At 48.1% G+C, this 24,668-nt stretch overlaps 1 protein-coding gene across 6 annotated transcripts in view; it reads left to right on the top strand.

The window, feature by feature from the left end:
- The window catches only part of LOC144729790 (uncharacterized), a 283,970-nt gene that overhangs the window by 118,363 nt on the left and 140,939 nt on the right, over positions 1–24,668 (top strand). For 5 of the 6 annotated variants that reach the window (XM_078610329.1, XM_078610312.1, XM_078610321.1 and 2 more), the window contains exon 1: positions 21,534–22,437. The exons of the other annotated variant lie outside the window; for it this stretch is intronic. In XM_078610329.1, coding sequence (XP_078466455.1) covers positions 21,930–22,437 — 508 coding nt within the window. In that variant the 5' untranslated portion in view covers positions 21,534–21,929. Of the gene's footprint in view, positions 1–21,533; positions 22,438–24,668 lie in introns of those variants that run through there. 6 annotated transcript variants of the gene reach the window in all.

Below are 24,668 nucleotides of genomic sequence, written 5' to 3'. Positions count from 1 at the left end.
GAGTGCTTTTAATCACATTATAAATTTTGATCCTAATCCTGCTATTATTATCATCATCTTTACATATTGCTTTTGACTTTTTGACACATTAATATTTTTTAATGTCTGGCGAAGCAGACAAAATGTACACTATAGACACGTATGCGCTTTTTCTACACTCACCAAGCTATGGAATGGAACACATACTTGTACTGTTTCAGTATTCGTTTGACATATAACTGAAAAGTATGAATTTCTAGTTTTCCTGAAAATTACTCAAATGTGGTTCGACAGCAGCAGCAACATCGCCCCCTAAGGTAAAAACTTGGCGAGAGCCTCCTGAAAAAGAGTGTTGAGACTCAGTGAGAGATTTCCTGGGTAATCAAGCCGAGTCGTAGTAGTCATAATAATGTTGACGTGTGACTGCATGGATTTGAGCCCAGGGTTCGAGCAGTGTCAGCTTAGGGCTCTGATAGCCGTGATGCACCCGTGTGTATGTTGAACTTCTTTCACACCGTACGTATAGCCAACCGTGATAATCGTAGGTGCATGTCGTAACGGATGCTCGAAGATCCGACCGTGTCCGTCCAGTGCTCGCTAAGCTGCATTGGCTTCCGGTTGCCGAACGAATATATTATGAGGTCGCACTCATTAAAACACGAAGTGCTTGCCACAAATGAACGGCAATACCTTGCTGATCTCGTCAAGGAGCATAAATTATCACGCAAACTCAAGTCATCCTCACGCCGGCTTTTGGCCAGTCATCGAACAAAGCCAATGGTCACTGTATTGCGCGCTTTGTTCGGCCGTCTGGAATGCTCTTCCTTATGATATTAGGAAGCCACCGGAGCTATGCACTTTTCAATCTAGATTGAAAACTGATTTATTTAGGACTGTTTTTTTATACTCTTTGGTTCTTTTGGTAAATTCACGTAGGTAGAATAAATAATAGATCACGACGTTTCGATCGCAACGCAAGCAATCGTCATCAGGCGGAATAGAGAGGAGGGAAGCTGCTGATGCAGGCTGCTTTTAAAGGTGAGAGATGGGCGTAGGTTTTAATGTTTAATTTGTTGTCCTTCCCCCACACCTTCAATTAGTACGGTTGGCTACGTACGGTGCGAAAGAAGTTCAACATACATACAAGGACAACTAACTAAACACAGAATCAGTTTTGAACCACTTGGCCACCTCCACACGCATACCGTCTTTAGCACCCACATTTAAGTGAGACCTCTACGCTGATACATCCGAATGTTTCAAGCTTTTTAAATTTGGGCCCCACATTAATAAAACATAGAACATGTGCAATGTATTTCCTCTGGTGAATATCAACATGGCAAATTAATCTTTTTGGTTCTCAAGGCGGGCGAGGGGGGGGACTGCCATTCCCGACCCCACCGCCCACCCCTCTTGAATCTGCCACTGGTTCAGGTGTCAGTACTGGGAATTATTCTGCGTGGCTGAGGGGGGTGCCCCCTTTGTACAGACTGCTCTCCAGACACACCCGCTCTCTCTTGGCTTCCGTGATGCACGGGGGTGGTGGTTTTCCCCCATGTAAATGCCACCGCTATTTTTTTTCCCCCTCCCGTAACGCCCGTGCGTTATGTTGTGTTTTGGGAATTCGCATTGACTTCTTTCTGTGGCCGACAGAAGTGGTCTACCGATCATTTTGGGAGTTGAGTATTTCGGGCATTTGGCTAGTGCTATAAATCCCCACATTGATACGCCATATCGTTGAGCTGTCATTTTGGGGCCAGGTCGCTTTTAAAAAAGAGTGATATAGCTCAGTGTGGGCCTCACCGAGTAAAATAAAAAGTAATGTAATAGTTTTAGTTAAAGGTTCTCCTAGTAAGACAGCTGATTTGCTGGGAGAAAGATTCTGCCAGTATCTGTCAATTTAGCCACTTTTCCATGAAATAATCCAGAAAACAGTGGTTCAACAAATCCGGATTGGGGCCGCAAGCGTCTGTTTTGTAGCGAAAAGTTAAAATTTGACGATGAAAGCGCCATCAAAGAAATACGCACACTTACTGCGCATCGATAAAAGTGTATCTAATTGTGACAGCTGTAATAAGGCTATCGTACTCGTGTAATTATACTGAATCTTCTAAGTGGCGCTCTGGCGCAATGAATTCACCTCGCAGTGGAAATTGTGAGCCCTGTTCTGGTCCGCGGTCACCTGAGCCCCACCCTTCTTACAGGATGACTGCGGTCGGTGGAATGAGACCAATTTGTTGGAAGTCGCCGGTGGCCGTGCTATGCAAAGAATGTATCTGCCATACGAACGTGGAATTTGCAGCTCTGACTCGGGGTCACTCACGGATATAAGTACCGCGCCACATTCGTTTGCCCCTTTCAATGACTGAAGACACCCCGGGGCGTAATTATCGACTGTAAACTCTGTACTCTGAATTCCTGCCGGCTCCATCAAACAATTAATAGCACAAGGGTTGTGATGCACGCTTGGAATGGCAGAAAGAGGACCGCGTGTTTTAGAGATCTTACGCAGGTTAATGACGTCGTCCAAACTATTGAGAGACGTCGTCTTGGGCAGGACGCGTCGTTGCGGGAAGGGGTGACGACGGAGGATGGTCCAGAATGACAGCGGAGTGGCAGCCAAGGAATGGAACGCCTCATAGAGGGCCACGTCCATCAGGGAGATGGAGCGATGTGAGATCAGTTTGTGCTCAAGTGCTCCGTGGATTGTTCCTTGCCAGGTATCGCGAGAGGTGGCGGCGGCGGCAGATTGGGCAGGCCTTCATCCAGCAGTGGATTGATCATGGGTGATGATGACGATGATGCGTTATTGCGACGGATTAAAGTCTCATTGGGATAAACCGCAACACCGTTGGCTTTGCAGCACAAACCTACATGAGCAGAGTCTGACATTCGTATTCGCCCTGGCAACAGCAGCGATAGAGCGACGTTAGCGGCTCATTGCTGTTGCAGGGTCCTTGCTGAGCGCTTGGAGTCCACGTTGTGTCCAGCAGAGGGCAGTGTGGAGCTGCAGAAGCAGGATGCTGTCCTGCACCCCCCCCCCGCCCATCATTCAAGGCACCCCGAGGTGCTGCGAGAAGAAAACTTTGCAGGCGGTTTCACTTCTTGATGAATTTACTTGGATGGGCAGGTTACAGTTGTTAGCTGTAAGCTGGGCGGCAGGGTGGTGACGCAGTGGTAACACTTGAGCCTGACAGCAAGAAGCGCCTGGGTTTGGCTCCAAACTCGGGCGCGTCTCCGTGCGTGTGGAGTTCGTATTTATTATAATAAAGGTTTTTTGTAGGTGAATGTGGATTTACTCTCCAACACACCGGTGTGCTGAACTAGTAGCTAATTGGCACGTTGTGCTTACGTGACAAACCTTACTCATTGTCTGTGTTGGGAGGTGGCGGATTAGCGACACGTTTATTATATTTACACAATCTAATCCAAAAAAACCTTTATGATGAATAACATTCGTGTCAAACTGTTTGTATTCTCTCTCCCCCTGTTCTGCAATAGGTTTCCTCCGGGTTTTTTGTATCCTCCCGTAGCTAAAACACACACACACAATGTACTGTTACTGGCCTCGGACAAACCTCCCCAATGGTAAAATAAAAAAAATGTGCTCCCGGTTACTGAGTCGAGAAAAACGAACAGCGACATCGTCCTCGACTTGAAAAAAAGTTGGGTCTTGAGCCTCGATGAGGCTTTCCTTGGCGAAGCACAGCAGGAGCAGCAGGCCCACTGGGACGCACGGTCATAGAGATACGAGCCCTTTCAGACACACGGCCTATTGTTCTCCACGTCTACACTTAACATGAGCATATTAACACAATGAGAGACAGAGAGAGAGATGTCGATCAGTGTTACAACACTGAGGCAAGGTCGCCGGCGTTGTCGGCTTCTACATGTGGCCTTACATTGCCATTGCTCAACCAGTCTGCTGTGGCAAGGCTTGTGGAAATGTGCATTCCAGAATAATGAAACCTGATGGATGCGACTGCAAGGTCATAAAAAAAAATGTTGTGACCGCATAATGCACGTCACTCGTTGTGCCGCGAGTTCATTGATTCTAAAGGTCATTTGTTTGGCTGGTCCGCCCCTGCCACCAACACCGTGCCACCAACGCGCAGACGCGTCTGCACACCCTGCCGCCCGCTGCAAGAGGTTATCCTCCACAGCTCAGTCTGGTTTGTGGATAGAGAGGGCAGTCAGCAGTCACGACAGGACTGTAGCCACATAATATTAATTATTGTCGTTTTCTGAGACGATGGCAGCTACACAAAAATAAAAAGAGACCCCACCAACAGCCTCGTCTCCAAAACCAACAACATCTGTTCTGCTTCAACCGCATTAATTGATCAGACCAAACAGTTCTCGTTGAAACCTTCTGCAGCCAGGCCACCAAGATTGTACGGCTTGCCAAAGATACATAAAGAAGATACACCTCTTCATCCCATTGTCTCTACTATCAACTCCCCCACTTCCAAACTGGCTCGTTTTTTGTCCGAAATCCTACGGCCTTTCACTGGAAAAACCACCTCTGCAGTACTAAACTCTACTGACCTGGTATCGACAATCAAGGGGATTGCCCTGTCCCCAGAGGACCTGCTTGTCAGTTTTGATGTGGTTTCCTTGTTCACCAAGGTGCCTGTGCCTGACACCATCGCAATCATTGAAGACTTGGTTCATCAAGGATTAAATGCTGGGGTACCCCCCCAGGTGAGACACTGCTTAACCAATACATACTTCACCTGGAATGGAACCTTCTACAAGCAAATTGAGGGCACCCCAATGGGCTCCCCCCTATCTCCGGTTGTAGCCAACATCTTCATGGAAAAATTTGAGACGGACGCCATCCAGACTGCCACTCTACGCCCGACCTTATGGAAGAGGTACGTAGACGACACTTTTGTCATCTGGCCACATGGCCGGCCTGCTCTAGACCAATTTCTCGACCACATCAATTCCATACACCCAGCCATCAGATTCACCATGGAAGTCGAAAATGATGGCAAGCTACCCTTTTTGGATGTCCTAATCAAAAGGAGACCTGATGGTTCAATGAGCCACTCTGTCTACAGGAAAGCCACCCACACGGATGCTTATCTAAAACCGGATTCCCACCACCATCCATCCCAGAAGAATTCCCTCATCAAGACTCTATATCATAGAGCCCAATGCATCTCCGACCATGAACACATTTCCAGTGAACTCAAACACGTACGCCAAGCTCTTAAGGCTAATGGTTACTCCGACTACACAATCCGCAAAGCCATCACTCCAACCATCAAGAAAGATCCTGTTGAGGAGCCTTTCAAGACCATCACCTTACCCTACATTGCTGGGGTCACAAAAAAGATCTCCAAAATCCTGATTAAACACAAGATCCAGGTCCGATTCAACACAGTACATAAAATCCGTGATCTGGTACCATCTGTAAAAGATGTGATTCCAGACATACAGTACCCTGGCGTCTACAAACTAAGTTGCCTCTGTGGTAGCAGTTACATTGGGGAAACCAAACGACACGTCTCAGACCGCATTCGTGAACATAAAGCTGATCTAAAACACGGTAGGACAAACACCTCAGCCGTGGCAGACCACTGTTACAACTCAGTGGGCTCACATGACATTGACTTCTCCAAGACGGAGGTTCTCTGCAAGCCATCTGGCTATCATGAGAGATTCGTTCATGAGGCGATCCACATATACAAACACAGAGACAATTTTAACCGAGAAGATGGATTCAGGCTTAGCAATCATTGGAAGGACGTAATAAACCATTTCGATACACATTAGGGTGAGTTGAATAATACATAGTGTTATATTAAAATGTATAAAGTATAGGGTGGTTTACAGCAATACAGTATATAATTTAATGTTGGGTTTATCTATGGCAGTATATAGTACTGTATATGCTAAGAGAATAAAGTTTAGATGGAAGTATATTATATACTTCTTACGACGTAGAATTGTAATTTTATTATTTGTTGTTAGTAACTCAGCTTATTGTAGAGTATAGTAAGTATCAGTTTATATTTTAGTTTTTTTTTATGTAGTTTTCACTTCGGTTTTCTACGTGGTTGTTTGGTAAATGCAGCTACATATCACTAACATTCCTGTCCTTTATTAACGCTGTTCCTTGCGCCCCCCCCGTGGTGCTGTTGATCCTGCATAATGCATGGGCATAATGGGACTTTGAAACCCCTCCGCCCACCCCCTACGCATTGTCCATTGGTATGCTAAATTCCTCTTCATATGCACATTCTTTTGTTAAGGCGCTCCTCCTCGCTACACCTATATAAGCTCCTAGCTTGATAATGTTCTCATTCTTCGCCTGAGGACGGCTGCTTGCGTTGTGGCCGAAACGTCGTGAGAATTGTTTTATTATGTTTTATTTTTATTATTTTATTACTTCCCTTCTACGTGACTTTACCGAAAGAACCAAGAAGATGAATCCCTGCAGTCACGAAAGCTTTAAATCGAAAATTATTGTCGTTGTTTATATATAAAAAAAGCCTCACTAGGTCTCTCTGTGAGGAGAGTTCTACCAAGATTTCACAGTTGGGGGCGATGTTGCTGCTGGGTGCGATCCCAATTGAGGGCAGGATCCCCTCGTTATTCGCGAGGGAAACGTTCATTCCGGAGATGCTCCTGAATAGAACATTTCACGTATAATGATATTGGTCTAGGAAAACCTATCCTGTTGATGAATGCCCTTAAATAAATACGTAAATAAGATTTCTCTCTCAGCACTGTATCGCATCACTTCATCACATCACATTCTCTCTCATCGCTTTATCTCATCACTTCATCACTTCATCACATCACATTCTCTCTCATCACTTTATCTCATAACGTCATCACATCAATTTCTATCTCATCACTTTATCTCATAACGTCATCACATCACATTCTCTCTCATCACTTTGCCTCATCACTTTATCACATCACATTCTCTCTCATAACTTAATCTCATCACTTTATCACATCACATTCTCTCTCATCCCTTTATCTCATCACTTTATTTCTCTGTCTCGCTCAATGCAGTCGCGTAGCGTTCCAGATGCCATTAGCGCATAGCCAAAATCGTTGATTGTAAGTGCGTGAATAACGAGGGAACACTGTAGTTTGCAGGACATTTTTCAGCATTGGGATGTTTTAGCTAATGAATCTTATTGCAGTACCCCAGGGTACCATAGTACCCCGGCTCTCGCATAATGTCCGTGATGCAGTCATTTTTAGTCTGTTGATGGTCGGCGATGCGGCAATAGACTCCTCTCGACGAGCTGTACACGATGCACGATAGTCCATCAGGGTTTCAGCGCAATCGTCCTCGCTGCGTTTTGACATCGCGGAGTAGCACTGAATTCGGATTGATTGGTACCCCAGTCGCGGAGTTAAGTAACACCCCTAGAAAAAAAATAGTGTCCCAGAAATAAAATATTTAATTTCCTCGGCCATTTTGTATTATTTGGCACCCCAGGGTACCGCCATAAGAATCAAATACCGGTTACATTGTGTTTTTTTTCTACGATAGGAAACTGAAGAACCCGGTGGAAACCCATTGCCAACAGGATTGATTCCAGCACTCTGGTTTCCTCCAACACACCTTTAGTTTGTGGACTACACATCCCAATGGGACTTGGAGCCTGGCATTTGGAAACCATTCTTGGAGCCTTCTTTCCCCACGAACATCTCCGCGTCTTATTGCCGCGTCGGTTTAAGCGGAGCGAGCCACGTTGCAGAGGGAATGCTCCTATGAGATCCCTTTTGCTGAAATGAACGACTCTCGGTGTCAATGTACCTTCGCCCTTGGCTCCAGTGTGCCGGGTGCCAGCGATTCGCCTTGGCCATTGCACGCGACGGGGTCCTGAGAGTCAGGTAGCAGCCACAGTGCAGGTCGCATCGCTCTTCACGTTGGGCCCTCGGGATGTAATCGAGGAGGTTGATGTAGAGCGTACGCACAGCCTCGCGCAGTGCCGGCCACCTCCTTTGCCATGGCGGGAAGATGGCATGTATTGTGCATATGTTGAACTCCTTTCGCAACATACATAGCCAACCATGCTAATCGGAGGTGCGGGGGAGGGGAGGACAACAAACTAAAACACACACGCACACAAATCAAATCCATGCTAGCTGTATTAAAGCACCCAAAGGTGGCCCAGAGTCCTCATGGTTGAGTTAGGCCATGCGGGGTCAGCAGTTCAATTCCCACAATTACCCGGCAATTTCTTCAGGGAGTCACCAACAAGCGACATATGTTGTGAGGTAAATGTTTAAAAACGTTGGCAAAACACAGAAAGAGCCCTATGGGTGGTGATGTCAAGTCTCATATCCGAGATTTGTAAACGACCACCTGAGAAAATGTACAAATATATACATATATTGTTTGCTATGTGATGATAATACATCTGGACATGCAAAGAAATACAATACATTAAATTGGTTGTTCGTAACTATATCCTTTGTATTTGATGGATCGTGGAATATTGTTCAACTGACAGTCACCCAACTGCTGCCCATATTCATCCGTCCTCTTCCCTAAACTCAAACTAAACTGTTTATTATTTTAATAGGTAAGGCCCACTGAGCTATATAGCTCTTTTTCAGAAGCGATCTGGCCACAAATGTTCGCCCAACGAAATGGCTTATCACGTGCTAATTTATAGCACGTGGAGGGAAAAACTGGAGAATCCAGAAAAAAATCCACACGATCACAGGGACAACATGCAAACTCCAAATATACAGCAGGCGTCAAGGTCGGGATCGAGCCCACAACCTCATGTATACCAGGCATGGTAGTTAACATCTCGCCAACGTGGCGCCCTTGGTGCTACCGAGATGTGACGAATGAGCTGCTCACAAAAGATGCAGCCGCTGGAGCTTTGTACTTTTAAATATTCTAGATTGAGAACTCATTTGTAGAGAACTGCTTTTTGTCTATAGTTTGTTGTCTGTCCCCCACAACTCCGATTAGCACGGTTGGCTACGTACGGTACGAAAGAAGTTTAACATATATACATACATATTCAGCCTGGCTATTTACATCATGTGGTTGGTGTGTGTATAATCATTTTGGGGAAGCGGTAGTGTAGCTGTTGGCATGCTGCGCTCCGAACCCCGGGAGCTGATTTTGATTCCCGCTCACGGCAAACGTGCATACAGGAGGTTTCATTCACAGGACACTTGGCTCTCTCTAAAAGTGGGTCCTCTCCTCCAATCCACTAATCAAGCAATATTTTAGTTTTGGCACGATTCTGGTGTTTTAAGCAAGGACACATTTCAGCCTTCAGAGGTTTAACATTCATTTCCCATGGAGGATAAGACCTTCAGCAGGAACCGTGCAAGCACAGAGTTTAAGGTCCCCGTATAGCCTTCAACATGCTGTTGGGGAAAGCGCTATTAGGCATACGGTCTGTCACCATGCTGATAATGGAGCTGGCTTGTGATAAAGAGGTTTTTTGGCAATGCACGGCGTTGGCTCGTAGCACCACTCCATGAACAGTTGCCACCACCAGATGGTCACATGGCAGGTTGCTGGTTTCAAACCCAGATGTAGAGGGTCGGGTTGACATCACGAGAATGGGTGACAGACCACTAGCGGGTGGTGACTGCCTTCCTAAGTTTGTCCTGGAATGGAGGTGAAACTCTCTCCTCAAACTACACATCTTCATAAAGCCTCTCTGAGTCGGTCGTCTCGTGAACTTCAAGTACAGTCACTACATTTTCAATGGTTTTAACACAATAATAATGAGCTAGATTTTTTCACGTTTCCGTTGTAATCCCGTGCCTATAGAGCATAGTTAACGCGTTCATTAAAGATTTTTATTTACCCAGCTGAAAGAAAGGTGAACGATGTTGTTCCGCTGCCATCTTTCTGTAAATATAGCCGCTCACATCGAGAAGTTCCGAACGAGGATGGATTGAGTTGGGTTCATGCTGTTGTTATTATTATTCTGCTTGTTTACCGAGGAGAGCCTCACTCAGTCTGAAGGCTCCTTTCAAGAGGGTCGAGCCAAGTTTGTTTGCATTAGGGGGTGATGTTCTAATGTTTTTAATCCCAATTGGGTAAATTGTGGGTTAATGTTGAGCATTCGGATGTTTGGCGTGTTTGTTTTAGCTTTTGTAAACCGGAGAACCCAGAGGCAATTCAAACAAAACAGGGGAGAGAACATACAGACTCCACACTGAAAGCTTTTCCGAGTCGGGAATCCAACCCAGGCCCTTTTGCCGTGAGACACGAGTGTTACCACTGCGTCATCCTGCCGTCCCAACTGATTGTTGACGTTGATCGGTGGATACAGCAACAATCGTTCGAGGGTGGAGATGTCCAATCAGGTGGAGATATCAGATTGGGTGGAGACTCACAGCAGTACAATGAACTCCCTGACGTTATACGTAAAACTGACTTTAAATTAACCTGTGGAAATATTCTTTGTATAATTTCACCTGTGCAACAACACTATACGTTGCTTATACACAGTGTGAGTCGAGCGTGAAGTTGTGTGGTGTACCTGCACGTAATGTGTAAGCAGCATACGACAATACAAAGATCACTCGTATAGCCTTGACAGACTCTTGAGGCAAGTGCTGTTAGTGAGCGCCTATGAAGGCCGGCACGGCACACGAGGGGGTGGTATGACCAGCGACACGCCCGGTCGCCTTCGTCTCCCTAGTGGCGATGTTTATACACCGCACTAGGTACTCATTTAAGGCTGAGTAGATCTAGGGGAGGCCCAGTACCGGTTCAGATAATCGTCACTGGTGTTGGCCGTGAGTGCAGTGTTCGAACCACTACGCCACCATTCTGTGTCCCACACCAGCACTGTCGCTGCCCTGGCTTTTAGGGTAAAGGACTCGCACCTTTCACTGCCTCTTTCACAGTTGCTCAATATTAACAATAATGTACATTTGGTATTCGTGCCATTCTTATAGTTCAAGGTTGCCACAAAGGTGCTGTGTTTCAAATCAGAATATTTATTCTTACAAGAGGAATCCGATGAGATATAAAGCTCTTTTTCACAGATGTCCAGTCGGGGCGGGTTAGAACGTGACAACAAATACAGTAGACATACATAGTCTTCTGTATTTGACAGCTGAGTGATTGAGTAATTTGCGGGCGATTTCTCAGATTTGGCAAATTTTGGAGCACGGCACAGGTAAGGGATCTGTAACGTCCATCGTGAAGCGGACCGGCGGATGTTCCTGTCGATACGCCGAGCACCATCAATGCGTGCAGCTCACCGGGATTTGAAGCGCAAACCCTTCGCAACAAGTGGCAAAGTGCTCCGTCTCTGGGCCCAGATCGGCGTCAAATATACCAAAGCGGGTCCCTCCTGTAAATGAGCGTTCACACCCGTTGTGGCTTTTCTGGGCCAATAGGGGGGCAATTGTAGTTGAACGTGTCTCATACGCGTGCCCCGCTTCTCCATTAACACTCTGGCCCTGGCAATCTCCTTTCCAGTTCCGATCCAACTGGCACCTCCCTTCCCTGTGAAGTCTCAGGTCTCTTATCAGTGGTGTCCCCATTGCCAAGTCGACGTGCGCAGAGACAAATGTGAGTTAAAGGGGTCCTTTGTGCACGGTTATTTATTTTGCCTGCCGTCATGGGCACGTCTCTGCGAGCCCTTCGTGTCGCCGAGTGCTGCGCGTAAAGGCCACAGATAAGCGAGCAATCCTATACGGCCGCGTTTCATGAAATGATGACGCTCGACAACGCGCGGATCGCGTGCGCACGCGTACGTTGCACTTGAGCGTGGGGGCGCGCGTGCGTCATTTAGCTTCTAGCCGTTGTCGCAGCGCTTCGATCGCCACGTGTTGGTACGCTCGGCGTGCCGAGGGTCGCCCTCCGGCAGACCGATTGCCGTGAAGCTGGGGCGAAATTCCATTCCGGAATCTTGTTTTTTTGCCATCTCATAAATGCTGTTCGTAGTTTTCTTTCTCAGTCTTGTTCGTACGTATTTGTTCATTTTCCAATATGATGTGCCGTGTAATGTGTATGTAATTTGTAAATACTATCTTTTCAAGCACATCTCATAAATGCTGTTCGTAGTTTTCTTTCTCAGTCTTGTTTGTACGTATTTGTTCATTTTCCAATATGATGTGTCCGTGTAATGTGTATGTAATTTGTAAATACTATCTTTTCAAGCACACAATTGGATTGACGTGTCATGAGTGTGAGAATCGATGAATGTATCATTTAATGCCTAAGATGGCGGAGTTGTAACATTCGTGCTAGCAAGAAGGGCATGGATTTGATTCCCGACACGGGCGCCTTTCTGTGCGTAATTTGTATGTTCTCCCCCTGTTCTGCTTGGGTTTCCTCCGGGTTCTCCAATTTACTTGCATTGCTAAAAACGTACAATGCAACTTGGATTGACCAAACTTGGCAATGCAGGATCCTCCTGCAAAATAGTTTTTGGAATCATTGTGGCTTTCCTGGATAAATAATTGTATACTAGTGATTTAAAGCTTTCGTGACTGCAGGGATTCATCTTCTTGGTCCTTTCGGTAAAGTAACGTAAAAGGGAAATAATAAAATAATTAAAATTCAACTTTATTAAATAATTCTCACTATATAAAACATAATTATTCTATTATGTTGAATTTGTATTATTGTATTATTTCCCTTCTACGTTACTTTACCGAAATAACCAAGAAGATGTATACTAGTGGTACTGATTTTCGTGCATGTGACCTACAATTATAAAAACGCAAGTTCAAATGCCGGTCATAGGTCGACTCAGGATATCATCCCTTTGGGGCTATTAAAACTAAGCATCGCCACATGCGAAGTCAGCAGTGATTATCATATGGAGGGACTGGGCCTCATTATTGAGACGTGGAATTTTTACCACTGACTCAGGGCTGCCAGTGGAGGTGAGCATCAACCTACCGCGATGGGCCCCTGCACTACTAAAATGTCCCTTAGGGCCACCTAAGGCACTGCTATGAAGGCCCCCCACGCAACGGCTCTATTGCCAGAGGAGCTGGAGGCGGGCCTGCTACCGGCTCGTCGCTCGTGTGAGCAGAGATACGTTTTTCTCCACAGCTCCTGGACTGGCGGGCTGTGTGCACGTATGGGGGACATTCGTTGAACTCCGCAGTGGGATGGCAGCAACACATTTTAAATGAACCTCTGCTCAGGTCTGGATTTGTACAGAGAAGTGTGTGAATGACATATTGGTGCGATCCACATCATCCTTCTGGAGTTGTTAAAACGAGTACTGTTTTGTGAGGAAGTCACAAGTGGTCATCCTGTGGAGCTGACTGGTTTCTGCCACGGGAATGTGTAACATCAACAATATCAACCAAATGCGGTATGGGACGCATGGGACCATCCCGTCAACCCATAGACCCCTCATCGGAGTTATTGTTGAATGCGTTTAGTTTTTTCTTGTGAGTTTGGTTTAACTAAATATATCGCGAATAGAGGTAACATAACCACTCTGATTACAAACGAGTTGAGTTTAAGTGAGGATACATTTGCTTCGGTGGTACTGTACGTCCAAAAAGTGAGTGCTCGCACATTAGATCAGAGTGAAGGAGCAGAAAGTCAAATCTAAGGAGCCTAGACTGGCTCCAGTCCCCCATGTCCTCCTCAGATGTGGCATGCACCGATTGTCAGAGACACTTTCATAAGTTCTCCAAAATTAGAGGGCTCCGAGACCTTTGTGGTCCCAACAGAGGGCCAATCGTTATGACTGCTGCGTCGCCGCGTATCCCATTGCGCATGTTGTGAAACCGAGCGGTTTTAACGCGTTGCACATTTCTCCATATCGCCGTTACACACAACTTAATTACCGCCGTGCATCAGTATTGGTACCAGTGGGGCATTGCGGTGGCCGTGGCAAGGTTCACGAGTCCACCGCAGGCCTGTCCTACTCTATGCAATGCTGACAGTGTCATTGCAAGCATTAATTTCAAACCCATTCGATTGTTTCTAAATATGGACCGATCATGTAGATTTATTATTATTATTGCAATTGTGACCGTGGTTATGATGCAGGCTACTGCTGGTGAAGCAGGTATTTTACAACTATACCACCAGGAGCTCTGATTCTCTCTGACAGTGTGACCATGTGAATTGAATTAATATATACATTTATATTTGTCTGACATTCGAATCGCATCTAGAATAGTTTATTTGTGGATTGTAAATGAACTTTTATTTCTCAGAGAACGAACACGCATCCTTTAGACCGAGAGAGCTCCAGATTGAGCAAAGCAACAACAGCGATCCCGCGTCTCACACGTGGATGCCACCTCTGCACGTCAAGAGTGATTGTGGGTACACTATAGCGCTCTATGGGATTTGCCATACACGATTGTGCTCTATGGGGTTTGCCATACACTACAGTGCTCTGTGGGATTTGCCTGTACGGGAGCAAGGCAGGCCAATGTTCTGATGTTGGGATAAGTCGCATCGAGCCTGCGAATACGTGATTTTATTGGTGGCAGGATGGCGCAGTGCTGATATGTGTGCCTCACAGCAACAGGTACCTGGGTTCGATTTCTGACACGGGTGCCTATCTCTGTGAGGTTTGTATATTCTCCCCCTGTTTGGCATGGGTTTCCTCCGGGTTTTCCGGTTCGCTGCCATGGCTAAACAAACATACATTTTAACTGTTGTTGGCCTAAGCACATCCCAATACTGAAAAATTACCTGCAAATTACTTAGTTCGGAATACACAAAGCAGCAGCATCGCCCCGTACTGTTAAAGCCTGGCAGAACCCTCCTGAAATAGTCTTGAGACTCAGTGAGGCTTTCCGAAGTAAACAAGCGTAGTAAATAAAACGAATAATCATACTCACATGACCCGATGCGTGTTTCCTGAGCTTGCTTCCTTTCCTCTACCAGGGAATCTATCATTTCTTTACACATTAAATGACGTGTGCTTTTACCAATTCTACTTTGTGAATCACGTTCCAATTTATATAATCCCCTACAACAACCAAACTTAAACGTCACACTGGGGAGCCACGAATAAGTGTCAGCACATGCCGTCACACGTATCCTGTTACAGAACCACGAGACCGCTGTCAATGCCTGTACACTGCAAGTATAAATTACGATTTGGAAAACATCTGCCGAACAAAATAAGTGAAATTACAAACTCTACAAAGTTCACGTGTTTTGCGGTCACTGGTGACCAATTACAGTAATAGCCCGATGTACAGTACGTCTCCCCCTTTTACGTCGTTTCGCAAACACGTCGTCACTGTTATGAACACCGCTACCTGACTTGCGTCGCCTCGACCCACACTTGCTGCATCGCTGACAGCATCGTCCGTCCTTTCTCGTTATCCGTCGCCTCTCGGCCTTCGCCTCCACCACCTACCCTGTAAACCGCTTCAATTCACGTCGCTTCGATATTCGTCGTCGTCGCACCTGTCGAGAACGCAACCCCCCCCCCGACGTAAACCGGGGTATTGCTGTATCATCAAACCCACTGCACTCAGGAACCGACTGTGAACTTGGTTAGGGTCCTGGATGAGCACAGAGGTACTCGTAGTTACTGGCTCACACTCTCACGCACACAGTCTCTCAGTGCACCGTCCTGAAGGAGCTTTTTATGTTCATTCGACCATCTCCAGTCACCAGTTTGAGGTTAAAGTACTTTATTTATTTATTTACCAGGTAAGGCCCACTGAGCTATATAGCTCTTCTTTCAGAAGTGACCTGGCCACAATTGACAGCTCAACAAAGTGACTTATCACGTGGAAATTTATAGCAGCCAAATACTCTCTAACCCAGGGCTTGCCAACCAAAATAACAAGAAGAGAACTTTTTTCGAATTCGATAACAAAAACTCCATATATCAAGAGGCTGTGGTCTTTAATACAAAACGTCACGAAGCGGTCATTAAAGAGCCGGTTGCCGACCGCTGCTCCAAACGCTTGATTGTAAATGTGGAGGGGAAAATAACGGAGGGCTCACAGAAAAATCCTCGCGACCACGGGGAGAATTCCAAATATACAGGCATCGTCGGGATCGGGATCGAACCCACGACCTCCTGTATACCAGGCGAGGGAGATAACATTTTTTCCACCGTGGCAACCCTTCACCTTCCCCCCCTCCTCAACCCGCCACTGGGTGGTGCTCATCCTCCGTTTGTGATCCCGGGGAGACCACGCGGCCGGTGTAATCTTGTGCACCATTTTGTTGCAGAAGTTCGCGGGTTCGAGCCCGGCGTCCAACCCGGTTATTACCGTGGTGCGGTGTTAACCGTAAAATACCACGCGCCGTCTGATTCACAGTCTACGTGAAAGATCCCCCGACATCGATTAAAACGAGTGGGGCATCGCGTGGTGGCGTCGCTGTCCCAAAATCTTCCAAATTTACCAAATTCGAAAAATTACACCACAAGTTGAAAAACTGGGATTACATACAGCAATTCTGGCCCCCAACTGGCAAACTGATGCTCATTATCAGCCAGATACTCAGTCACCTTTTTCCCACAGGAACAGCTGCCGTTGGGGGCACCCTTTCAGATGTTTGAGATTAAATACAAGTCACTTATCGCGCGTAAAGCTCTCTGGGGTGCTCAGGCATGAAGGGTACGCTCGATCAAAAACGTCTCATTATTTTTAACCAGAGGTGGGAATTCAATATTCATGTGGTTGGGACAAGTACCTCCCCTGTAGACGTCCCACAAAGTGCCACGCTTTCCATTGATCCCACAGGGACGACAGATTTTGTTGACCGCTGACTGGGATTTGAACTCACAACCTCTTGACTGGAAGTAAAAGTGGTCTGCCACGATGCCACTTGGCTGGCATATCACGCGGCCACAATAAGGACTCTGCTTACGCTTCCGTCAAGGAAAGATGAGATATGTTGACGGGGCAGGCGTAGCACTGCACCTCTGCACCTGCACGTAACACGAAGATGGCGCGTCTGATTTTTGCAGAGTTGAAGTGAAATGACCCAATTGTTAGAGTGTACTGCACAGTCATATTGGAATGTGAAGCAGCCATAACAGAGGCTTTGTCTCGGCCTGGCACAGGGGCCCTATAGACTGTGGCAGTGGAGAGTTTCAGCCATCACAGTGTTTATTGTGATGAACAGGTTCAGCAAATTCCCTGGAGGGATTTGATGAAGAGAGGCGTTGCTGCTTGACGTGTCACCTCTTGGCACGTGACCTTTTTTTCCAAAATGGAAATGGAACGCACGGTCGCCACTGGCGTTATCCTGAAAGCCGATTTGGGTTCTGAATGTAAAACAGTTATGTCACAAATTCTACATTGTAAGATGTTTGTTATGTAAAAGCACTCCGCAAAGGCTGAGGTCTTTAACATCGTTATCGGGCGGGAGGGTGATGGTGCAGTGGTAGCAGTCGTGCCTCACAGCAAGAAGGACCTGGGTTTGATTCCTGACTCTGGCGGCGCATTTCTGTGTGGAGTTGATCTGTTCTCCCCCTGTTTCCAGTTTCCTGCCATAACAAAATAAAAAGCCCCAGACAAGATGTCACTGGTATTGGCCAAAACATCCCAATTATGAAAAATTGCCTGGAAAATACTCAATTGGGATTTCACACAGCAACGTTTTCCCACGACTGCAAAAACTTGGCAGGACGCGCCTGAAAACGAGCCTTGACTCTCAATGTAACTTTCGTGGTTAAATCAGTGCACTAATAATAAAGGGTAGTATAGAGAGAAGGTAATGCGCTGGCACTGGTTACCCAAGTGGCACCGGATCAACAGGATATCTCAGTTCGGTCAGGGTTATTACATTATATAGGGCTGATTTTATGAAGACCGATCATTTTTCAGAATTAGTACGGTTGGTGAAGAGTGGTGAGAATTAAAACAGACTGTATATAATATACAATGAGATTTATCGTTTTGAAACTGTATATGCATGCATGACATACCTCCAAAGATATTTGCGTCCTATAGGAAACATAATTTTCCAGTCACTGATGAATAAACACATGCAGAGGAGGCGGGGGGAGGATGTTTCTTGGCAGAAATTGGGCATGATGTGCATTCCAGCAAGTTGCATCGTGCCAACCTGGCCTGGCATCGCCACCGCCTGGCGGAAGCTAACACCGCCCAGTGGCCAGCCATGCGGAGTGGTGGCCTGGCAGCTTATCGGCACACCTCACTTGCCAGCCGTGTGTGTGACCTTCTCTCGAGAATGCAGGTGGTCAACTCACATTTGGGGGTTGCCAACCGGTAACCATTTTCAGAATCGATTGCCGGTCCTGGAAGTGAGCAACACGGTAATCGCTTCCAGTGGAATGCCAGAAAGGAACGGATAGTTTGACGCTCACGGGAAAGGACAAGCCACGCTTGCGTGGTACATTTGCCGTTGTTCCTCAGTTAAGGCGGGCCTCTGCAATTGCTTAGGCGACTGCTGGCAAAAGGGCCTCCACTCGAGCAAGCTCCAGGGGGTGATTTGATCTTCCCTTCGCCGCTAACCAACACGTCCTCCACCGCACGCGACCTGCCGATCGACTCTGGCGAACCCGTTTATACTCCTGGGTGGACAGAGGCGGTGGGGGGGGGGAGGGATTTTAAAAAAACTCGCCCAATCATTTGAACTGCCGCCGCCCGGAGATGGAATCGAACCGGCACCCTCTGGGATTGCAAGTCCAGTGCGCTGAGCGTCGCACCACTGCGGCTGCTATTCTTTGTGACACCACGAGTGCATTGGCAACAGCAGCAAGAGGGTGCTGTGTTGGGAGAGGTGTACTCGGTAGCGGTGGAGGGCGTGTGTAGAGGAGAGGACGTTGCCTTGACCTACATTCACGTGGAGACAGCCCCCAGCCAGCTCACCCACGTGTCTACTGCGAGCGCTCTGGGCGGCCTCTCGCCACTCCGCATTGGACATTAGCAGCACTTTTATCTCGACATGCGTGGCTTTGTTTGTGTTGTGTGTGTGTGTTTGTGTACCCAACTGGGCTGCGGGCGGGCATTGGTGGCAAGGCATTTGATGTAAGAACGGAGCATATGAGGTTGCTTTATTTTATTTTATTAGGCTGTTTTACCCAGAAGATCCTGAGCCTCAAGACTCTTTTTCAGGAGGGTCCTGCCAAGTTTTTCGCAGTAAGGGGGCGATGTCGCTGCTGTTTCTGTGCGTAATCGCAATTGAGTAATTTGCAGGTAAGTTTTTCAGAAATTAGGACGTTTTTGGCCAGTACCAGTTACATCGTGTATGGGGTTGTTGTTTTGTGTGTGTGTTGAGCTATGGGAAGAAACGAGAGAACCCTGATGAAACCCATGCAAGAACAGGGGGAGAGTCCACACAGAAAGGCGCCAGAGTCAGGAATACAACCCAGGCCCTTGCGTGCCGCGTTGAGGCACAAGTTTCACCACTCCGCCACCACCCAGCCGCCCAGGAGAGCGCGCTGGCAATGTCCATATCGCAGTCATTCGTGTTCGTCGCGAGGAAGCAGATTGTCCGTGGAAATGTTTCCGGACTCGCTCTCTCCGTTTGTGTCGCGGCTATTTTAATGCTCCTCGCGCTTTTGCTCGCGCATCGGTTGGGATTCATGAAATGCCTCCGAAGACGCCAGAAACACCTGCGGACACTAAAACCATGTGAACGAACTCTTGTTTTGTGTGCACACTTTGACGTTCGGGTTAACAGTGCAAAGGTGCGCCGTGTGTGTGCGTGTGAATGCGACGCAGTGTAATGCGCGTTTACTACTCCTTGACCCCAGTATGCGTAGCATGCACACGACTGCAATGTGACTCTAAAATATGACGTCGCATAGCTGCGGTTTTTTATTGCGCGTGGGAATGTGGCCTCTTTAAGGCACCAGAATTCTGGGAACGCCGTCGGAAAGGCGAGCACCTTATCAAGATCTGGAGAGACGAGGTTGTGTTGTCCCGCGGCGGTTGCGTCTCAGAGACCCAGGGAAGCTGGATTCACTGGATCCACCGCTTCATGGGTCTCACTCGTGGCCGTGTGGAGGGAGTGAGCTCACCCCAGGTCTCACTCGTGGCTGTGTGGAGTGAGCTGACCCCAGATCTCACTCGTCACTCGTGTGGAGGGAGTGAACTCACCCCAGGTCTCACTCGTCACCGTGTGGAGGGAGTGAACTCACCCCAGGTCTCACTCGTGTGGAGAGAGTGAACTCACCCCAGGTCTCACTCGTCACCGTGTGGAGAGAGTGATCTCATCCCAGGTCTCACTCGTGTGGAGGGAGTGAACTCACCCCAGGTCTCACTCGTGTGGAGGGAGTGAGCTTACCCGAGGTCTCACCCGTGGTCGTGTGGAGGGAGTGAACTCACCCCAGGTCTCACTCGTGTGGAGGGAGTGAACTCACCCCAGGTCTCACTCGTCACCGTGTGGAGAGAGTGATCTCATCCCAGGTCTCACTCGTGTGGAGAGAGTGAACTCACCCCAGGTCTCACTCGTGGCCGTGTGGAGGGAGTGAACTCACCCCAGGTCTCACCCGTGGCCGTGTGGAGGGAGTGAACTCACCCCAGGTCTCACTCGTGTGGAGGGAGTGAACTCACCCCAGGTCTCACCCGTGGCCGTGTGGAGGGAGTGAACTCACCCCAGGTCTCACTCGTGTGGAGGGAGTGAACTCACCCCAGGTCTCACTCGTGTGGAGAGAGTGAGCTCACCCCAGGTCTCACTCGTGTGGAGGGAGTGAACTCACCCCAGGTCTCACTCGTGTGGAGGGAGTGAGCTTACCCGAGGTCTCACTCGTGGCCGTGTGGAGGGAGTGAACTCACCCCAGGTCTCACTCGTGTGGAGGGAGTGAACTCACTCCAGGTCTCACTCGTGGCCGTGTGGAGGGAGTGAACTCACTCCAGGTCTCACTCGTGTGGAGGGAGTGAACTCACCCCAGGTCTCACTCGTGGCCGTGTGGAGGGAGTGAACTCACTCCAGGTCTCACTCGTGTGGAGGGAGTGAACTCACCCCAGGTCTCACTCAGCACCTTGTGGAGGGAGTGAACTCACCCCAGGTCTCACTCGAGGCCGTGTGGAGGGAGTGAACTCAACCCAGGTCTCACTCAGCACCTTGTGGAGGGAGTGAACTCACCCCAGGTCTCACTCGTGGCCGTGTGGAGGGAGTGAACTCACCCCAGGTCTCACTCAGCACCGTGTGGAGGGAGTGAGCTCACACCAGGTCTCACTCGTGGCCGTGTGAAGGCTGTGAGTTCTTAGCCCCATTGGTTCATATCCGAGTTCGATCTCTGAACGCGTGAACCCCCCCCACTACCCCCGCAGGAAGCCCCGAGCCCGCTGTTAATGGTTAACTCGTGCAGGAGTCATACGGGGGGGGGGCGCAGTGTGTGGGGTGTTGCTCACGAGCAGGGGACGGTGGTGGCTGGAGGGGGGAGCCTGGCTGTGTGGGGTGGGGGCGAGCGGGCGGGCGGGCGGGCAGAGAGCACCGCAGGCCGTGCCCGACCGTACGATTGGACAAGCGCGCAGGTTGTTGGCTCCGTGAGATCACCCAGGCACTGGGGAGGAGGAGGAGGCCCCCGCGCGTTGAGTGCGGGGCCGCTGTGCGCGTGGTCTCTACCGCCGCCCACCAACACCGGCCCCACCTCCCCCACCTCCCCCACCTCCCCTCTCTCTACATAAATACGGCGAGAAGCGGCTGGGACAACTTTTGTCATCGTCCCAACTACTCTGGCTGGAATTCCAGAGAGGGGGGCCTGGCAGCGTGACGCGTGACCCCGAGTCCGTGAGCTCTCCACGACATTTGCCGGTCGTACGTGACCGCCTCTGCGGATTTTGCTGCTGTAACCCGGTGTGTCCGGGAGATTGTGGGTTTTTTTTATTGACACCTCCAAAGTATTCTGGGATTTATTCAAACCCACGCGTCTCTGTGACATGAGCTGGTGGCTTTTCATCTTCTCGCTGTTGTGAGAATGCCACAAAGGTTAGGGCGCTACCTCTTCTAAGTTCGTGTTTGTCTCAAATAGAACGAGGGGAAGATAAAAAAAAAGCCCCATCTCCTTTCCGTCCGCTTGTTGGATTCTCCGTTGACAATAATGGCGAGGCAGAATTTACTGTGCATCGTCGTCCTGTTGCTGGGATGTGCTGCTCCACTGGCATCTGCACAGTGGGATTGGTTGTTCCGTGGCAAGAAGACGACCACAACGCTGGCCCCGATCGTGTCCACTGCTCCGGCTGCGATTTCCACTGCTCAGGCTGAGATGTCCACCGCTCTGACTGCGATCTCCACCGCTCAGGCTGAGATGTCCACCGCTCAGACACAGTCGTCGTCCTCAGCCCAGGTCGGCGTGGGAACCACCTTGGCGAGCGTGACCTCTGGTCCTTCGCTCGCACCTGCCACCTCCTCCGCAAGCAGGAGCCTGCAGAAATCGAGCGTCACCACAGAGGCTCCTCCAACGCCTGCAACGGAAACCCTCGCCACCACTCAGGGGCAGGGCGGGACCCCAACCCTGGGGACAGAGGCCCACAGCAGCGAGCCCAGCGGTGCGGGCCCTACCACCACCCCACCGCCCACTCATTGGCTCACTGCTAACGCAAGTACAGGTAACCGCACCGCTGGGTAACCTTTGACCAGATAGCGAAAAGTGGTAGCTCTTGGTTCTGAGCCACCCGACGTTTTCTTTATGGGATGTGTACGGTTTCGAAAATGTTTTCCTAATTTTTACACTTTTGCTCGTCTCGTTCCTGTGCTTCTTAATGGTAATGTGATACTCTCACTTTACAGCATGCAAGCTGTACGTTTGAATAGAGCATACAACATGAGCACATCCTGAAACTCTGCCAACACATACAAATAATCTCCTAAAGCACGTGCGGCCCTGCACAGATGATGGCATTGTTAGCGGAGGCATGGACGCTCACTATTCCCATTAACACGGAGGAAAAAGAATGACATTTATTTGATATTGACCTCGCTGTTCCTCTGTTATTGCCCTCCCTGGCCTCTTTGTGCGTTGTGTCGAAGGACCATTGCCCCAAACGACACCGATTATATAATTTTCCTTTTGTGGCCACGCACTTGTTTTATTGACGAGTGTGTTGAGGGTTTTTTTGTTATGTTCACTGTGCTGGTGCACCACTGCCAACGGCATCAACAGCAGCAAGAATTGTTGCAAGTTATTTGAAAGCAACATTATTGAAGTTGAATAAAACATTTAAAGTTGAGTAATGTAGCGTTTACAATATGGAATTGCGTCAGCTCCTACAGGTATTGTGTAGTATGATTCATGCGCTTTATCTTTCAATAGCATCCTGACTTTACTTGGCACACATAGTGTATCCACTTGTCCCAAATGCATTTACTTGACAAACACACGATGGATAAATACCTTTTATCCTGTTCGTGATTGACACATTTTCAAAAATTAATTTTGATCCACCTTATCAATTTTCCACGTAGAATGAATTTTATTTGAATAAGTGACACTTATACAATGCTTATTTTATAGTGAGCGACACAATGAGTGGATTTATAATGACGCTGTAGTTTAACCATTCAGCTTCAGAGCATGGGACTGTGAAGGAAATGCCCGGAGTGGCTGGCACAGCCACATTCACGACCCAACTTCCCCCTCCTCTTCAACCGAGCATCCACACTAATGACCACCCTCATTGCAGCAGCAGCAGCAGCGAGTAAATGATCCTTATGGCGGTACCCCAGAGTACCAAATAATACAGAATGGCCGAGGCAATTAAATATTTTATTTCTGGGACACTTTTTTTCCAGGGGTGTTACTTAACTCCGCGACTGGGGTACCAATCAATCAGAAATCAGCGCTACTCCGTGATGTTGATAACGGATTTAGTTTTCATAAAAAATCCGTTATCGAAAATTTTTACTTTGAATAGTGCATCGTGTACAGCTCGTCGAGATGAGTCGATTGCCGCATCGCCGACCATGAACAGACTACAAATGACTGCATCACGGACATTATGCGAGAGCTGGGGTTCCAGTACCGCCATAAGGTTTATATGTAGAGTTATGCAGAAGTAGCGTCATGTTTCCAGCAAGTGGATATTGTGTGTGTGTGTTGCATGCAACAGTCATCGAAACTCATTCACCGTCGTAAGGAGTTTGGCAAATGTGGAAATGTATCTCACCTGTGCACACCTGCTGGTTAGGTAACTTTTTTGGGGGGAATTTCTGTGAAAATGGTTGTCATGCATATTGACCGTATTATCTGTTTTGGCCTCGCCTTTTATTAATTATAAAGTGATTTTTTTTTCAATACAAACGTTTGCAGAAGCTCATCCACTTGGCGTACTGGGATATCAGACTTTATCATTTGCATGTGGGGATACTGTTCTTCATGCCAAGAGCATCATTGCCAGTGCAATGAAGAGTCCGACATTGGCCCTGTTGGGCAACATATTCTTGTTATTTATTTATTTATTTGTAATTAGCTGGTTGATCTATGTATGTATGCATTGGCTGATATACTGGTGTGAATGTGCACACGAACAGACGTGAATTTAATTAAAGGTTGCACAACATTCATGTCTCGCTGTCGCAGCTGCCAGCCTGGTGATGCCTTCCCACTGATCACTTCCAGACACAAAAATTTCCCCATTTACAACGACCGCGTTTTGACCAAAAACGTCACCGTTGGCACCCAGAAACTGTGCAGGCCAACAGGGCCACATCATTTCACAATTACTCCCAGGGGTGCCAACAAGGCCAGGTGATGCGAATGGGAGTTTGAAGCCCCTCCCATTGTTCATCGTTTCTGAACTAAGGCTAAGAAGTTGTGCTGAAGCAGTGAGAATTGTATGTC

Source organism: Lampetra planeri, chromosome 2 (assembly GCF_965212315.1).
Source record: "Lampetra planeri chromosome 2, kcLamPlan1.2.h2, whole genome shotgun sequence".
In the NCBI taxonomy this organism is placed as follows: domain Eukaryota; kingdom Metazoa; phylum Chordata; class Hyperoartia; order Petromyzontiformes; family Petromyzontidae; genus Lampetra; species Lampetra planeri.
Note: the sequence above shows the minus strand (reverse complement) of the source record. Positions and strands in the feature narration are given on the sequence as shown.